This window comes from Podarcis melisellensis, assembly GCF_964234715.1.
Source record: "Podarcis melisellensis genome assembly, chromosome: 15".
NCBI classification, from domain to species: Eukaryota; Metazoa; Chordata; class Lepidosauria; order Squamata; family Lacertidae; genus Podarcis; species Podarcis melisellensis.
This window is the reverse complement of record NC_138532.1, coordinates 29,995,591-30,012,978: the sequence shown is the minus strand read 5'-3', so window position 1 is coordinate 30,012,978 and position 17,388 is coordinate 29,995,591. Positions and strand designations below refer to the sequence as shown.

The 17,388-nt window shown below is 47.0% G+C and overlaps 2 protein-coding genes across 5 annotated transcripts in view; one reads left to right on the top strand and one right to left on the bottom strand.

Moving 5' to 3' along the window:
- The first annotated feature begins 245 nt into the window (after positions 1-245).
- On the top strand, positions 246-5,745 carry SBDS (SBDS ribosome maturation factor). The gene is made up of 5 exons (XM_081889492.1): positions 246-458; positions 1,462-1,591; positions 2,147-2,347; positions 3,534-3,698; positions 4,621-5,745. The coding sequence occupies exons 1-5, from the start codon at positions 331-333 to the stop codon at positions 4,747-4,749; spliced, it is 753 nt and encodes a 250-aa protein (XP_081745618.1). The 5' UTR covers positions 246-330; the 3' UTR covers positions 4,750-5,745.
- The window catches only part of LOC309357343 (merlin-like), a 29,165-nt gene continuing 17,231 nt past the window's right edge, over positions 5,455-17,388 (bottom strand). For 3 of the 4 annotated variants that reach the window (XM_081889468.1, XM_081889467.1, XM_081889470.1), the window contains 8 exons: positions 17,255-17,329; positions 15,505-15,618; positions 14,890-15,012; positions 14,351-14,568; positions 13,376-13,481; positions 11,963-12,090; positions 10,231-10,390; positions 5,455-8,348 (listed from right to left, as the gene is read on the bottom strand). In XM_081889468.1, coding sequence (XP_081745594.1) covers positions 7,851-8,348; positions 10,231-10,390; positions 11,963-12,090; positions 13,376-13,481; positions 14,351-14,568; positions 14,890-15,012; positions 15,505-15,618; positions 17,255-17,329 — 1,422 coding nt within the window. In that variant the 3' untranslated portion in view covers positions 5,455-7,850. The remainder of the gene's footprint in view (positions 8,349-10,230; positions 10,391-11,962; positions 12,091-13,375; positions 13,482-14,350; positions 14,569-14,889; positions 15,013-15,504; positions 15,619-17,254; positions 17,330-17,388) is intronic. The other variant, XM_081889469.1, reaches the window with a different exon arrangement.

Below are 17,388 nucleotides of genomic sequence, written 5' to 3'. Positions count from 1 at the left end.
GGAAACAGCATCAACTAGGAAGTTTCCCCTTTGGTTTCAATGGGCCAAGTAAACTCTCAGGTAAACCCATCTAGGAAGGGTGCGCCGGAACAAGTCATCACGGGGTTTGATTTCCCACTCGGACGGAAATCGGAAGCACCCACACCAGGCGCTCTCGTCTCTCGCGAGCTCCGACGTTACCTTCGCCACAATAAGGCGGAGGAGGAAAAGGCTCGTTCATTGGCCCTGGTTGGCGTCCGTGGGCGGAGCTAGGAAGGGGAGAGCGGTTGGTGCGCAGGCGCGGAGTGGCCATTGCTTCTGACAGAAACTGCGGGCTCATCCGTCGCCATCATGTCGATCTTCACACCCACCAACCAGATCCGCCTGACTAATGTGGCCGTGGTGCGCGTCAAGAGGGCAGGGAAGCGCTTCGAGATCGCCTGCTACCGGAACAAGGTCATGGGCTGGCGGAGCGGCACGTAAGTTGACCGGAAGTTAGGGCGGGGCATGGGCCAGAAACGAAGAGATTGAGATTCGCAGATAAACAGCCTCCCAGAGTTTTCTTGACCTAATGGTTAAAACAGAGCGTTTCTGAGCATGCACAGAGTGCAAGGCTAAATTCCTGTGCCTGCTTACCCACATAATTTTTCGATAGTGGTGTATTGTTACATTGATCGTTTATTACCCACCCTTCACCTTAAGATTCCAGGGCAGGTTAGCAGCATTAAAGCTCAATATTAAAAACAGTTTAAAACAGCATACATCTTATTAATTAAAGTAATAGCAGCCAGTGCTGTCGAAGCAAGCCTAATATGCAAATGCCTAATCTTGGTATGGTTAAAACTGGAATTTATATTCGCAAGTGTAGTGTAGTGGTTGGAGCATTGGACAAGGACCCGGGAGACCAGCGTTCAAATCCCCATTCAGCCATGAAACTCACTGTGTGGGAGCCAGTCACGGTCTCTCAGCCTAACCCACCTCACAGGGTTATTGTGAGGATAAAAAGGAGAAGGGGAGAACTATGTACATGAGCTCCCTGGAAAAACAGGTGGGATATAAATGTAATAAATACATAAGATGTAGTGATGATCACCAACTTGGATGGCTTTAAATGAGGGTTGGACAAGCTCATGGAGGATAAGATAGCCAGGGACTACCAGCCACAAAGCTATGTTTTGTATCCACTGTTGGAGGCAGTATGCCTCTGAGAACCAGTTGCTGGGGATCACAAGTGGGGAGAGCACTCCTGTTGCACTCAGGTCCTGCTTTCCATTAGGGCATCTGATGAGATCAAGATGCTGATCTCATGCCTTTGGCCTCATCCAGCAGAGTTCCTCTTAGATTCTTAGGCAGTTTTGTAGTAGTTGCCACCTTAAAGTGCTGGCAAATGAATGACCATAATGTTCTTAGTATTTGCATCCCCAGTCCTTGTGCGATTATTCCAGAATGTGCTTTACTAATTTTTAAAAAAATATTTCTTAGGGAAAAGGACCTTGATGAAGTCCTGCAGACACACACCGTCTTTGTGAATGTCTCCAAGGGCCAAGTGGCAAAGAAGGAAGAGCTGGTCAAAGCCTTTGGCACGGAAGACCAGACAGAAATCTGCAAGATGGTAGGCTCTCAAGGTGTCTGTTGGGAGGCAGACAGCCTCTCCTCTCTTTCTCTTGTTACAATGCCTTTGGGTCATCCTTTAATGCCACAATGAGTACGCACAGTGGTCAGACCAAGTTTGATAGTGATGATGTCAAGCAACTTGGTTTGAAGTCAAATTGTGTGGGCAAAGGCATCGTGTTTTGCAAGACCTGACAACACATAATTGGCGGCATCAGCAACCCCACTTTCAGCCAGCCAGGCCCCATCTGTACATGTACATGTTCCACATCTGACATCGTATGTGGCAGGTATAGGGCTGAAATGGCCTCATGGACTAAATGGGGAGAACTGGTGGGCCAAATTAGGCCCATGGGCTAGAAGTCCCCCCACCACTACCCTAATACAGACTTGCAATTTCCCCTCAAAAAATTCAAGCTAGTCATTCTTCCAGGGCCTGCTGCCTGGGGTAACCTGTCTAGCTGTACCTGAAAAATTCAGAAGACTGGACCAGATTTTTGCATCATTTGAATCAGAAAAAGGCAGCATCCAAACACAAAACCTCTCTTGCTTTCAGATTCTGGCCAAGGGAGAGCTGCAAGTGTCAGATAAAGAGCGGCACACGCAGCTGGAACAGATGTTTCGTGACATTGCAACCATTGTGGCAGAGAAATGCGTGAACCCAGAAACAAAGAGGCCGTACACAGTCATCCTCATTGAAAGAGCTATGAAGGATATTCACTACTCAGTCAAACCTGGAAAAAGCACCAAACAGCAGGTAAGTGACTCCCACAGGAGACCATCTTATCTCTAGTGGTGTGCCATTCTAAGCTCCTGAATCAGTTTTATTTTTATTTAAGAGTATTTTATTTTAGCCTTTTGGGGGGCAAGCCCATAGGAAGTACCCATATTGCTGCTCCAACTTCTCCAGGTAGTTATCCTGCCTGAAACCCTGGAGAGCCACTGCCAGTCAGTGTAGACGAAAGGTTGAATTTGTATAAAGCAGCTTCTTTTGTTAATTAGGAGCAGTTCAGCGATCTCTCTCTTGCTGCATCTGAGCTGGGGAAGGAAGCCCGCTAGAAGTGATTTACCTTCTACTCTTCCTGGGGGGGCCAAACAGAAGTCACAGTTAATGGAGCTTAACTATAAACAGTGGTTAAGTTTAGAACTAGGACTCAGGACATCCAGGTTCAGTTCCCTGCTAGGCCAGCCAATCCCTTTGTATCAGGTTTGTTTGGAAGAGAAAAGGGGCGGAGGAGAGCTGCAGGTGCCAGGTGTGAGTTAGGGCAGCATAAGGATGAGATATTGGACGTGGACCAGGGAACCAGTCCATTTTGTAATTTTATATATCGTGGAATTTTACATATCGTAACTTTGCTGTTATTTTTATTGATTACAGTCTAGTAACGATTCATTGTAATTGCTTAGAATGAATTTCTGTTTAATTATTATTTGCTGATATTTTGAGAGAGAATTTTATTGTGTAAGGTTACGTTCTAAATGGTTTACTGAATGTTTCTTTACTTGATATGTTATTTATTTTAAAGTCATGTTTATAATTATGGTTTATTGGCTTAAGATCACATTGCTGTAGAATGTGTGATCTTTGCTGTATATTTTGTACACTGATACCTCTAGTTGCGGACACAATCTGTTCCGGGGAGCCGTTCACACCCCAAAAAGTCCGCAACTAGAGTGGCACTTCAGCGCAACGCGGAGTGCAATAGAGCGCTTTTACGCATGTGCAAAGCACACAGAACGCTTCTGCGCATGCGGCGAAACCCGGAAGTGTACACTTCCGGGTTCGCCGCATTCGCAAGCCGAAAAGACACAACATGAACCTAACGCAACACAAGGTATGACTGTATTCTGTGTGGCTTGTAAAGTGCGAAGGCCTTGCTTTTGAAGTGTCAGAGCCCACTGTCCCTCAGCTGGACAAGTAAGCCTCTTGATTTTCCCCGCAGGCCTTGGAGGTAATCAAGCAGCTGAAGGAGACTATGCAGATTGAGCGGGCGCACATGCGTCTCCGCTTTGTCCTCCCCCGGAAAGAGGGGAAGAGGCTGAAAGAGAAGCTGAAGCCCCTGATCAAAGTAATCGAGAGTGAAGATTTTGACGAGCAGCTGGAAATTGTAAGTCAAAGAGACATTTTCTGGAGGGGGAGGGGAGGTGAGTGATTCCTCTGGGATCCCTGATCACATGCAAGGAGCCATAGAGATGGTGATTCACCTTTACAGCCTAGGCATTTGCATCTTGGCTTGTGAGGGGGCCCAGTGGATTCAGTAGGGCCTTCTGCTGGGTAAATCAGTGTAAGATTGCATCCATAGGCCATACCAGTCAATGAACGGTTGTGAAGATTTTTAGCAAATAAATGTTTGAAGAGGCCTGTGGTGCATCTAGTCCAGCATCCCATTCTCTCAGTGGCCAGCCAGGTGCCTGTGAGATACCAGCAAGCAGGATTTGAGCCCAAGAGCATTTTTCATCTCCTGCGGTTTCCAGCAACTGGCGTTCAGAAGCATTGCTGCCTTCAACTGTGGTGGCAGAGCAGAGGCATCATTGGGTGCCGCAGTCACTATTGGTGTATTCCCTCACCTGGTGCCTGCCCTTCAGGTGTTGTTGGACTACAATTCCCATCAGCCCCATCTAGTCCTTCATACTGTGTGAAATTCACGGCTGCTAAATGTGGGTGATGGATGGCTAGTGGCTTAGATCAGTGTTTCCCAACCTTGGGCCTCCAGATGTTTTTGGCCTACAACTCCCATCATCCCTAGCTAGCAAGACCAGTGGTCAGGGATGATGGGAATTGTAGTTCAAAAACAGCTTAGATGACTTTAATTCCCTTTGAAACATATTTGAGGAGGATTCTACAGGTGGCTGAATGGAAGCTTCTGCTCAGAGGCCTCTTGCCCTTTTTGTGGGCTTCTTGGAGGCATCTGGCTGGCTGCTGTCAGACACAGGGTGGATGGCTAGGTGAAGGCACCTGGATCTGACCCAGCCAAGCATTTCTCCATGAAATGCAACCTGTCCGGTCTGATGCAAATGCCAATGTTACAGGTGTGCCTTGTGGATCCAGGCTGCTTCCGGGAGATTGACGAGTTGATCCGGTGTGAGACTAAAGGCAAAGGGACCCTTGAAGTGCTCAGCCTGAAAGATGTGGAAGAAGGGGATGAGCGCCTGGAGTAGCCGCCGACCAATCCCACCCCAACCCCAGCAAGAACTGTATTAAAGGCTCCCTCATGTCGCCTGTTTGTGGGTTGACCTTTGCTATTTTTCCAATTCTTGCTTGAGCTTTTCTTTGGGTGTTAATCCCACCCCAACCTTGGTGAGTGGTTGCATTTGAAGGCAACTTGGAGAATAAGAACCTTCTCATTTGAGTCGAAAGGTGGGAAGCCCTCCCTAGTCGGGTTGGTTCTGCTGGGACTATTTCCTCGTTCTTTGAGTGCTTAGTTGCAGGGGGTCGAGGGTCCACAAAATGCCAAAACGTCTTTCCTTAAAGACTGAAGAACTGCAGCAGGCTGTGGGCTGGGATGGCCACTTGTCAGAGAAGAAACTGACCATAGCCACTAAAAATAAATAAATGGAAAAGCAAGTATTGGCAGGCCTGATCCTGCCACAGCCTTAGTATGCAGCCCCCCTTCCCAGTTGCCTTTTCGTTGCCTGCTGTGAAGGGCAGTGACAAGAGAATGTTGAACGCGGTCTTCTGTGTGTGTGCCTTGGAACCAGCTTGTGGGTTGCTGGGCCAGGAGGAAGATCTGTGTGCCCAGCCTTCTGCAGCTGGTTTTGAGTTCCACAGCAGCACCGTATGCTTTTAGTGGCTGCGGAGTCATTGTTTATGTTGAGGGACCCGTCAAAGCACTGACCAGACACAGAAAAGCCAAGCTCCAGAAATAATTCTTCAGATAATTTATTTTGGAAAAAAGAAAATTATATTTACAATAACTTAAAATATAGAAATCAGTATTTATTTCATAGATCAGCCTCTTGATCTATGCAAAAGGCCCAGCCTGGGCTCCAGTGACTCTCTACCCTTCCCTTGAGTTCTTTCCATTCATTGTACCAATTGATGGTTTGGCGAATAGACCACACAGGTGAAGACAATTCAGGTGCCAAGTAGAAAATGCCAGGAGGCCCTTAATTTCCTGTAGATAAGTTTGGGGTTACAGTCAGATTCTCCCCCCCCCCCAAAAGCATTTCCTGCCTGAGTTCTTGTCATTCTCTAGCTCTCTGCAGAGAATGAACTGCAGACTATTTGCAGGCACCTCTTTGGGAGCTGCTGCACCTTTAACCTCAGATACTAGACACTAAGAAAGAGAACTTTATAAGGCAAGACATTGTTTTTTCCTTCTAGTGTTGCACTGATGAGATGCCATGAAACTATGTTTTATGCATGAAATAGGGAAGAGTCACCCTGATGTCATCCGTCCCCCATCCCTGTTATGGGTGCTGCTGAATAGGGAACACCTGTGGGCCTCCATATGATGATGCTGTGCTTGTTGGTCCCCGTGAGCCTCAGCCATCATTGCCAAGTAAGATCAAAGATGCAAAGAGTTGTCCAGCGACCCCTGAAGGGCTGCAGTTTCTCCATCCCTGCCTGCTCTTAAGGAACACAGACACAGCTCCCCAGCTTTTGGAAAGGGGGGCAGATGCTGGCTAGAAAGAGAACTGGTTCCTCCACGTTGCATTGTTTGTGAGTGCAGAGGGGAGCTTCTGATGAGAGACTTGTGTTATTTTGGCCTTTACAAAATATAAAATGCAGAATCTTCACATTGGATACTGACATTAAAATTAGCTTTCTGCTGACTCCTCTTCCTCCGTCTTTTGTTTCAAGCCTCTTTCTTTGTGACTGTTTACAAACCCTAACCCTTGACTGAATGGCTGATATGCAGATTCTAACTAAGTAGTTCCCTGTGCATGTTTACTCAAGGACAGGTCTTGGTGTGTTTCTATAATCCTAGATGCTTACTCCCAAGTAAGCCCCACGGAAAAGAATGGGAGTTACTTCTAAGTGGGCATGCATAGGATCAGCCTTCTCACAATCTGGTCCCCTCTATGATAGGGGCTTCAACTCCCATTCCAAGCAAGATTTCTAAAACATACGTTAAAGCCCACATCAGCTTGGGAATACATATGGCATAGTCATTTTAAACCGCTTTTAGTTAACTAGGAGATTTTTGCATTTCAAGTTTTGTCCCTTAATTCAAAGCCCTGTGTCATCTTTTAATATTTTTTTAAAGGCATTAATAATAGCTGCAGAATTCTCTACATTCATCACAATACTTGTGAACATAACCATCCACAGAGATTCCTAAATGCACAGGACCTGATTCAGTTAAGTTCTGATTACAGCCCCATTTCTTTTCAGTGGAACACGGAGCTGGTCACAACAAACAGCTTTCAGTTCTTAGAAGGTAAGTCCCACTAGGTTCAGTGGGACTTATTTCCAAGTAAGCTAAATTGCTGATTTAGTCGCAACTAACTTTAGCCAAATTGGGGCCATACCTTAATTATTATAGAACTCTGCGTAAGTGTACCTATTGAAATGCTGAGTCACCACTAAATACATGAAGTTTTATTATACCTTCAGGTTGATACCTGAGGTGTGGTGGGGAGCCCTACCCACCTCTGGTGCATCCAGTATCACCAGATCTGCTTTTGAATGCAAGAAACACAACCTGGGAACCAAAGTAGGGCACAGATGTGGCAGGTTTCTACAACAGTCTAGGATCTGAGAGTAGCCTTTAGACTTCCTCAAAACAAATGGTGACCAAGCTGCAGACAGTCGCCTTAAGGTGCTTCAGATATAGATCACGTCTGTTTTGTGTTGTTGTACCTGAGTGGAGATAGAAAATAAAGTTATTTCAGCTTGAAAAAGCAGGTGCAGGACAGGATTTGGAACTGAAAAGACACAGAAACACTTTTGAAAGCCGCAGGTAATGTTATGTACACAGAGATAGCCACTAGATGGCTTTAAGGAAGGAATGGATGAGGGATGGAGAACCTGGGGACCTCTGGATGTTGTAGGACTCCAACTCCCATCACTCTTCAGGTGGCATGGCCAGTGTTTAAGGATGAAGGGAGCAGAAGGCCAGCAACATCTACAGCAAGTGTGGGAAGCCTTTGGCCCTCCAAATGTTGCAGAACTACATCTACAAACTACAAGTATGGCCAGTTGCCAGGGATGATGGGAGTTGTGGTTCAGCAACATCTGGAGTGCCAAAGGTTCCCTACATTTGATCTCATGAAACCAACAAGTTCTCCAGCCAAATCCATAGAGGACAGGCCTATCAATGGCTGTTAACCACAAGAGCTACAGTAAGTGGAACCTTCATGTTCAGAGGCAATATACCTGAGTGCCCATGTGCTGGAACCACACAAAAGGGTGAGCCATGATCTTCAGGCCTGACACTTGAGCACTCGGCAGCACCTGCCCAAAAGCTTTCATTGGAAATAGTGTCACACTCCATGGGAATTTGCGCCCTGATTCTGCGCACCAGGTTTTGTGTGAATATCTCAGTCAAAATAGCACATAAGCAGCCCAAGAGAGCAGCTGGCAAAAAAGACACAATTTGAACCAGGAAGTGTAGAAGGTCGCCAAGCTCAGTTACCTTAATGTGCTTCCTTATTCCTGTGCCCACATTACTGGCAGTCAGGGCGTCAAAAGAGGGTTTTTCCGCTGGCGTTCTGGGCAGAGAGCCGTTGGTCACATTGAGCGCGCATGGCACAAAAGGCTGCTGCAGGCTGTCCAACAAGTCCACTTCAAAGGGGTTCATCCACAAAGGAGTCTTAGAAAAACAACACACACATTGGCCATTAACATCCTGCTAAAATCAGGGTGCATCTATACTGCATCTATTTTGAACCATTTTAGTCTGTTGATCCTCATGACCCCCTGCTCAAAAAAAGACTTCAAGGAACGGTAGTTCCGTGAAGGCACCAAGCACTCAATTTTCTACAGAAGAGATGCTCAGCTCCTTCACAAGTAGGCTTAAACCCTGGAAAGTTTCTACCAGTCAATGTAGATGCTACAGAGCTGCATGGACCAAGTATCTCACTCTGTATGGCAGCTTCCTATGTTCAAAGAGTAGGGAAGCCAAAATAGGAACCCAGGAAGTTGCCTTATACTGAATATAAGACCTTTGGCCCATCTAGCTCTGCATTGTCTACACAGACAATGTGGCAACGACATTGGTTTCAGAGAAGTGAATTCCCAACTATACCTAGAGACAATGGGGATTAAACCTGGGATCTTCTGCATGCAAAGCCGATGCTCTACCAGTGAGCTATGGACCTGTCCCTTTAAAATGACTTCTTCCCCGATGTTCAAGGAGTCCATGGTTAGGTCTCAGCCAGGTCCTGCTAGGGACCAGGTTGGTGTCTTTCCCTGGAATACCACTCTCAAAAGCACATCAGTGCCACTAAGTGCCATAAAGAAGAGGCTGCAATATTAGTTCTCAGTATAAATGCAGCTGACATTACTAGATACTTAAAAGGCTCAGGTCAAGTCACCTGACACAAAATTGACTCTGAGCATCTTAAGGCAGTATGAAGCAAGGTCTCAGGCGCTGCTCTCTGCAGTGCATCCCTGTCACTCTTAAAAGCAAAGCTTTTAAAATGGTTAAAAAGAGCAGAAGTGCATGCGATTTGGGCCCCAGTGCAAACAAATTCTGGGATTAAGCCCCATAAGCTACCACCAAACTGTCCCTGGTGGCTCACTTAGCAGCAGCTCAAGAAGAATGCAGATAATAGCACTCACTGTCCCTGCTACATTACCAGCTCAGAGCTGGATTCTTCCACCTTCCCAGTGATTCCAGCTGGTGGACTGGTGAGCATGGCTTGGGGAGCGGGGCTAACCTTTGTGGGCTGGACCCCTTCATGTGCCAAGATTGGCCCACAGACCAGAGGTTTCCCAGCCTTGTGGTAACAAGTTACTGTGCTATATTTTCCATACAATTTAATTATATTTTTAAATTTGTTTTTAATGCTGTGTTTTAATGCTGTAGCCTGCCCTGGGACCTGAGGGTGAAGGGCAGGTAATAATGAATAAAAATAAAATTAATCTTGCATTTCATTCCTTTCTGGTTTTACTGCTTTCTCTCACACACAATCCTATCTCTTAGAACCATGTCCACATCATGAACGACACTTTATAACAGGGGTATCCAACAGGTTGATTGCAATCTAGTGATTGATCGCGGGGTGATTGCAACCTAGTGATTGTGATCCCCCGATGGCCCCCCATTCCAAAAATATATTTAAAAAGCTCAACAACTTTGGGTCATCATCCCCTAAAAAAAAAATCAGCAACTTTGACAGATAGATCACTGCCAGTTATTTTATAGTGGGAGTAGATCGTAGTCTCTTGAAAGTTGGACACCCCTGCTTTATAAGAGGCACAAAGTGGACTCTAGTCCACAAGACACAATTTGTTAAGGTGCCGCAAGACTCTTCTTGATTTTGCTGCAACAGGCTACTCCTCTGGAAATTAAGGATGCCTGAGCTGTTCCTGTTTTTGCCTGACATCCTGCTCGCTGCAGGCAGCTCACCACCATCACCACTGGCGACTGCCAAGCACCAGGCCCAAGAGACCTCTTGTCTCTTCCAGCACAAGCCTTTCTGTATACATTAGAGAAATCTGGGAAATAAAACTCTTGGCTGCAGTCCAACCTTGCACATCTTCCCCGAGGAACGGCCCAGCGACCCCAGGACTTCGCTCCAGTGCGAGAGGAAGCCTGCGTGTCTCTCTTCGACTTTCAGGGCGTGGATTTCGGACTTGAGTTCTTTCAGCCGATCCTCAAACTTCCTGCTCTTATCCAGGTAATCTAATCTGAGTGGTGATGGTGGAGAATAGAAAAACACAAAAAGTTTAGGACTGCCTGCATTTGTCTGTTTGGTTGACAATATTGGGTAAGTAAAAGGGGAGGACAAAAGTCTGGAGAAAGTGCACTCCCACTCTTAAAATCATAAAGTTGGAAGGGACCCCAATGATAATCTAGTCCAACCCCTGCAATTAATACTAATTGTTGTATCTCGGCTCCCAAACGCCTTGGGAGTCTAACATTCCGGCTCCCAAACAATCGAAAACCAGACTTGAGTGTTTTGGAAGCCGAACGTTCAACAGGGCTTCCGCAGCTTCTGATTGGCTGCAGGAGCTTACTGCAGCCAATCAGAAGCCGCTCTCTGGAAGTTGAACATTTCGGAAGTCAAATGGACTTCCGGAATGGATTCTAATAAAATACAGGGCAGTCAGTGAAGCTGAATGTCAGAAGCTTCAGGGCAAATAAAAGATGGAACTCCTTGACAAAGAGCATTGTGAAACTAGGGGATTCTCTGCCACAAGATGTAGTGACAGCCACCAACTCTGACAGCTTCAAACAGGTAGTAAGACAAGTTCATGGAGGGGATATTGCTATCCAAGGCAACTAGACACAAAGGCTGTGTTCTCCCGCCCCTGTTGGAGGCAGTATGCCTCTGAGTACCAGTTGCTGGGAATCACAAGTGGGGAGAGTGCTGCTGTTGCATTCAGGTGATGCTCACAAGCTTTCCTTTGGGACCCCTTTGACCTGGTTGAGCTGATGCAGAGTGCTTCTGCTTCTGGTGGCAGCATCTTGATTGGGAGCTCAGAAAACCTCACCTGCTGCCCTTGAAGCTGACCCAGAAACTCCAGCAGGTGCAGAATGCCACGGCGAGGCTCCTTATGGGGTCCTTGCTGCAGGATCACATTCATCCAGTGCTTTTCCAACTGCACTGGCTCCCGGTGGAGTACAGGGTCAGGTGTAAGGTGCTGGTTTTGACCTTTAAAGCTCTATGCGGCCTAGGACCCACGTACCTATGGGACCACCTCTCCTGGTATGCCCCACGGAGGACCTTAATGACAACATTTTGGAGGTCCCAAGCCACAAAGTGGTTAGGTTGGTCTCAACTAGGGCCAGGGCCTTTTCAGTACTGGCCCCAACTTGGTGGAATGCTCTGTCACAAGAGACTAGGGCCCTGCGGGACTTGACATCTTTCCGTAGGGGCTGCAAGACAGAGCTGTTCCGCCTGGCCTTTGGTTTGGACCAGTGGCATAGCATGGGTTATCAGCACCTGGGGCAAGGCAAGTAATTTGCGCCCCCTAACCCATGGATTTCCCTAACCCCCAGATGTTGCACCTGGCCCCCCCTGCACCCCCCACGCTACACCACTGGTTTGGACTCAGTCTGACCCTTATGTTTCCCTCCCCTTATGGTTTTGACTTTTAAAATGAGGCTGCATTTTAACCTGTATTTTAATTTTTTTTCTTATTATGTTTTTACTGAAATGTTATTCGTGTTAGCCACCCTGAGCCTGGCTCTGGCCGGGGAGGGCAGGGTATAAGTAAAATTTATTATTATTTATTATAATTATTTTCAGTTCCTACCTCTCTCGCTCTATCTCCAAGGAAAGCCTCTTCAAGTCAATGTCCCTTAAATCCAGTTTTATGGATACTTTGTCAGGGCAGGCATCCCTGGCATCAGCGGAGGAGGGCTGGGTGCCCTTGGCAGTATTCTGGTGGCAAAGGAGAGAGGAAGGGTTTGAAACATCATCTGAAACCCGGAAGGCTTTTAGGCAGAACAGTTTTTAAGGGAACAGTAGTGGTTATGGCATTTGACTAGGACCTGGGAGACCAAGGCTCAGATCCCCATTCAGCCATGAAGTTCACTGGGTGACCTTGGTCCAGTCACAGTCTCTCAGCCTAACCTACCTCACAGGGTTGTGGTGGGGATTAAATGAGGAGAGGGTAGAACCATGGACCCCACCTTGAGCCCCTTTGCAAAAAAGTTGAGATATAAATGCAATAAATAAAAATACACCGAGTGGGCACAGAACGTCTTCTAGGAAAGACAGTCTTGGGTGATGGAAATTCTGATTCAGACTCATAATGCCCCATCTGTGGCACTTGTGCCTGGAACCTGGTGCCAAGTCCAGGGACAGGCTCCAGTTCTGGCCTGCAAAGGGGCTTTAAGACCCGCTGGATGGACAGAGACTGGCTTAGGATCATACAAGGCACCTCAGCCACTTTGATCTGCAGAACTGGCCTTTTGCCTGCTGTCTGAACAAGTTAACTTCTTGCTCAGAACTCTGACCACATACATTGGCTATAAACACTGATAAGAGGGAGCAGCCAGGTTGGCTCATTTCATAAAAATTGCTTAGAGGGCTACCTGCATATTTTGCTAATATGGCTACAGAATTACTTTTTAAAAATGAGAACACTGAGATTTTGACATGGATGCTAGCTGCAGCTAGCATTTCAATAGCCCAGCAAGGAAAGACGTTGAAAAAAATCTGCATTTTTCTGTGTAGTATAAGAACTTGTGGCTATTGTGGAAAGAACTGCACATAAACTGCATGTTTCCAGGGGGAGGATGGAGGATCCAGAATGCTTTTATGTCATCTGGTGGGATTGTATTTCCTCTGCTTTGGACTTAGATGATGATGATGACGATTTACTAGTGGCTTCCAGCAAAATATAAAAACTCAATAAAACATCAAACATTAAAAACTTCCCTATATAGGGCTGGCTTCAAATGTCTTCACCAGCTCAGGAAATATGGATGTCTCAATTTAGATGGTGTGCAGCCATTTCTTTCTCTTATTATTTATTGCTTGTTTGCTTTGTATATGGTATGATGTAATACCCTGCTCCCAAACTTTTGCATTGTTAATAATGGTAATAAAGGAAATGTTAAAAAAAGAACGCAAAATCTTGGGAACCTGCCCAGGGGGGCAATAAAAGCCATTGCAGGCCCCTTAGCAAACCCCACACTTCCCTACCAGGAGAAAGACTTACAGAAGGAGGATTGAGCTTGCCAACATCCTGGAGTTTCTGCCTGGCTTTTTCCTCTGCATTTCTGGCTTCCTGCAGGTCCTGTTTCAGATGTTCAGCTTCCTTAGCCCTGCCGACCAAGAACCACCACCATCAGTGCTCAAGCAACCCCATAATGCTAAACTGATGCACTGGAAATTGTCACGGGCCTTAACTAATTTTCAATGCTTTTATTGATAAATATTCATAATTCTGCCAGCTGCCTAAGTGGTGCATAATTTGTATGAAATAATAATAATATCAAAATACAGATTTTATCACTAAGTTATTTAAGTACATATTTTATCTGAATGTATGCCTTTCTAGATGTATTTTATTGAAAAACATGTGTTTTTAATGCATTTTGGTACATTTCTTGGAGCCAGGAAGAGAGTTGCAAAATTCAAAGAAGTGCAAAATCCAAAGGATAATGACATTCTAATCCATGTATTAGTCTGGGAGGTGAGAATTAGCACTATTCATTTTAAAAAAGCAGGCTGGGTCAGCTGAATTAATCCTGAGAAAGACATCAAACTGAAAGAAGAAGAAGAAGAGAAGAGTTTGGATTTGATATCCCGCCTTTCACTCCCTTTAAGGAGTCTCAAAGCGGCTAACATTCTCCTTTCCCTTCCTCCCCCACAACAAACACTCTGTAAGGTGAGTGGGGCTAAGAGACTTCAGAGAAGTGTGACTGGCCCAAGGTCACCCAGCAGCTGCATGTGGAGGAGCGGAGACGCGAACCCGGTTCCCCAGATTAGGAGACTACCGCTCTTAACCACTACACCATACTGGCACTCTTCCCCACTTCCTCCTTCCTCTCTATGTACTTTTCAAGGGGACATCACAAACAAACCTGATCAAATCTGAAAGAAGGACTCAAGGAAATGCCCTCCAAAGCAGCGTCCAGCCAGCCCCAGAAGCCCAAAAACCCACTGAGCATCCCACCCCAGGCCTCATCACCTTCGGTCCGATTCTTTTACAAGCTTCATGGCAATCAGTTCTGCCTCCCGCATTTTGTGCTCCATCAGAAGCTTCTCTTCCTTAGTTTTCAAGGCGGCCATCTCCAAGCGATGACGCTCCTGTTCAGCCTCGGCGGCATTCTGGGCCAGGAGCTTGGCCTCCTCCTCAGCGATCTGGGCCTTCTCAGCCAACAGCTCTGCCGCTGCCTCCGAACGGCGCTGAAGAGGGATTTTGTATTGAAAAGATAAAATGCACTCAATAATGACGAGAGACCTGGGCAGTGGCAGCATTTGGGAGTCACACTGGGACTGGAGCTGCCAGAGCCTGCTAAGTGCCCGTAGCTGCTCCTCTGCCTGTTGGGCAATCGGCATGACGATTGGGGGAATCAGTGGTGGCAGACAGTGGACAACGATCACCTGCTCACCCCACCAAAAGGTCAATAGATCATGGTGATCACCCAAACTTACGATGAGCCACCAATTGTCCAGATTTTTACTTCTTGAAATATGGCAACCCTAGGCCCCATTGCCATGGCTCACCAAAGCCTCATTGGCTTGCCGGGCCTTGTCTTCCACCTCAAAAAGGCGCCGCTCCAACTCCTCCTTCGCCCGCTCAGCCTCCTCCCGCAGCTGCTTCTCCCTGGCCAGGCGCTGGTGCTCCATCTGGGGAAATAGGCAGGGCTGGCCATGAGCAGAGCCGCTTCGCAGAAACATTGTGCAGCCTCCTGAGCCAACAGCTACAAGGCCCATCTTAATCTTGCCTCTCCCCTACCAAACACTACATTGTTTATTCATTTATATACCGTCTGTATGCCAGAATGGATTCCATGCTATGAACTGTAATATATCATGAAAGCCTCCTTGCAAATAAGTCCACAAAATGTGGTTGCCATATTTGACTTCTTTCAGTTTTTCTGTTCCAGTATTCTTCCAACCAAGATGCCCCACGTGGTTCCCACCTGCTCATTCTACCCTCCCAACCACCCTGTGAGGTAGGCAAAACAGACAGACAGAGAGAGAGAAGGGGTGGGTGAAGGGTGTGACCTTCTCATGGTCAACCAATGAGCTTTCCAGCCCAGGAAAGATCTCCACAAAGAGGCAGTGGGTAGAAGCTTTGTGACAACGTTTGAAGCAGATGTTCCCCCAAAGGCTCACCTTCTTCCTTGCTTTCTCCTCCCGAGCTTGCGCTTTCATTTGCTGGATCTCAATGGGGTCCACTCGCCTCCTCCTCATAAACAAGTCGTGGTTTCCGATGAACAGCTGCATGATCTGCGGGAAAGGAAGGCAAGTATAACCCTCGCTGGATCCGACCTCAGCCAGCATCCTGATTTTTACAATGGCCAGCTGGAGATACATCTTGGAAGCTCACAAGCAGGGTGCAAATGCAACTGACTCCCCCCCTCCATGTTGTGATCCCTGAACCACACCCCACAGGCTGCCCCATTCAGTGAGCGAACCTTAGCACCTCCTATTCTGGTCTGAAGAGGTTGCCTACCTGCCTTCCTCAGTCAGAGGATGAGTCTCCACTAACCATCCCTTCCACATCATGAAAGCCAGGGCTTCCTTGCAGACAAGGGCCCTTCAAGACAGCATAGCCAGCTCCTCCGAGGAAGTGCTGTTCCGGTTACAGGACAGGCTTTCCCAGCTTGCTCCAGGCTCTAGGTGGCCTCAACACTCTGCTGAGACAATGTCTCCCAAGCGCTCGGCTCGCAAGGCCCGCTGGGAGCTGGCTGTGGTCCTGATTTTACCCAGCTCAGCAAGCCCAGAAGAATATAACGTAAAAACATCAGAAGAGTCTGCTGTATCAGGCCAAGGGCCCATTTACTCCAGCATCCTGTTCTCACAGGGACCAACCAGATGCCCATTGTGGGAAGCCTAGAAGCAGGATTTGAGCACAAGAGCATTCTTCCCTCCTGTGGTTTCCAACAACTGGTATTCAGAAACATGGCTGCCTCCGACTGTAGAGCCAGAACATAGCTATCATGGCTAGTACCCATCAATAGACCTCTCTTCCATGAATTTGTCTAATCTTTTAAAGCCCTCTAGGCTGGTGGCCATCATTGCCTCCTGTGGGAGGGAGTTCCATAGTTTAACTATGCACTGTGTTAAGAAGAAACTGGTTTGACAGTTTTCACTTCCCCTGTGAGACCCAACCCTAATGGCACACGATACCCTGTTGGTGGTTCTACAGCCCCGCCATTCAGAGGTGCTTGGAAGCTCAGTTGAGATAACTAGGGTTGCCATACGTTCATTTCCTGGGCATAGCTGGGATTCAGTCATCGGAAACAGTGGGCGGGTGAAAAGCTCAACAACTTTTGTGTCCATATTTTCACTTTTTGAAATATGGCAACCCTAACTAGAGATCCATCTAATTCCGCATTTATTGGGTTTCCAACAGCCATCATCCTGACGCCTCAGGGAATTGCACAGGCAGGGCTCAAAGGTGATGGCCATCTCATTAGACCTCACCATGCATGTAGTTCTTATTGCCCTAAGCCGTGGTTCCCAACGTGGGGCACATGCCCCACAGGGGGGCAATTTGATTTTTAAGGGGGGGTGCAATTCGAGAATGAGTTATTAACAGTAAATGGCCTTTCAGGCTCCCTCCACATGAATAGGAGTTCACATTTTGAATAATAAGAATTATATGTCAATGTGGGGGGGAGTATCAGGATTTTAGAGATGCTTAGCTAGGGCATGGCCAAAAAAAGGTTGCGAACCACTGGACTAAAGGATCCTGACGAGACAGTGAGACAGAGGCATATGTGACCACATTCTTACAGACCAGTTCTAAGCTCACAACTCCCCTGGTGAGCCCATCCTTCCATAGGCACCAAGAGACCAGCTTCTGCCACTCCTATGGAGGGAACCACCCTGAAGGAGACAGTCAAAAGGAAACCCTCACCTGTTTGTTGACTTTTGGCTGTGAGGAGAAGAACTTAAAGACTTCGGCCTTCTTGTCAATGGGCTTAATTGTGAGCTAGAGAGAGACAGAGAGCAAAAGGATATACAGGTGATCTTCGTCACTTCATTCACATG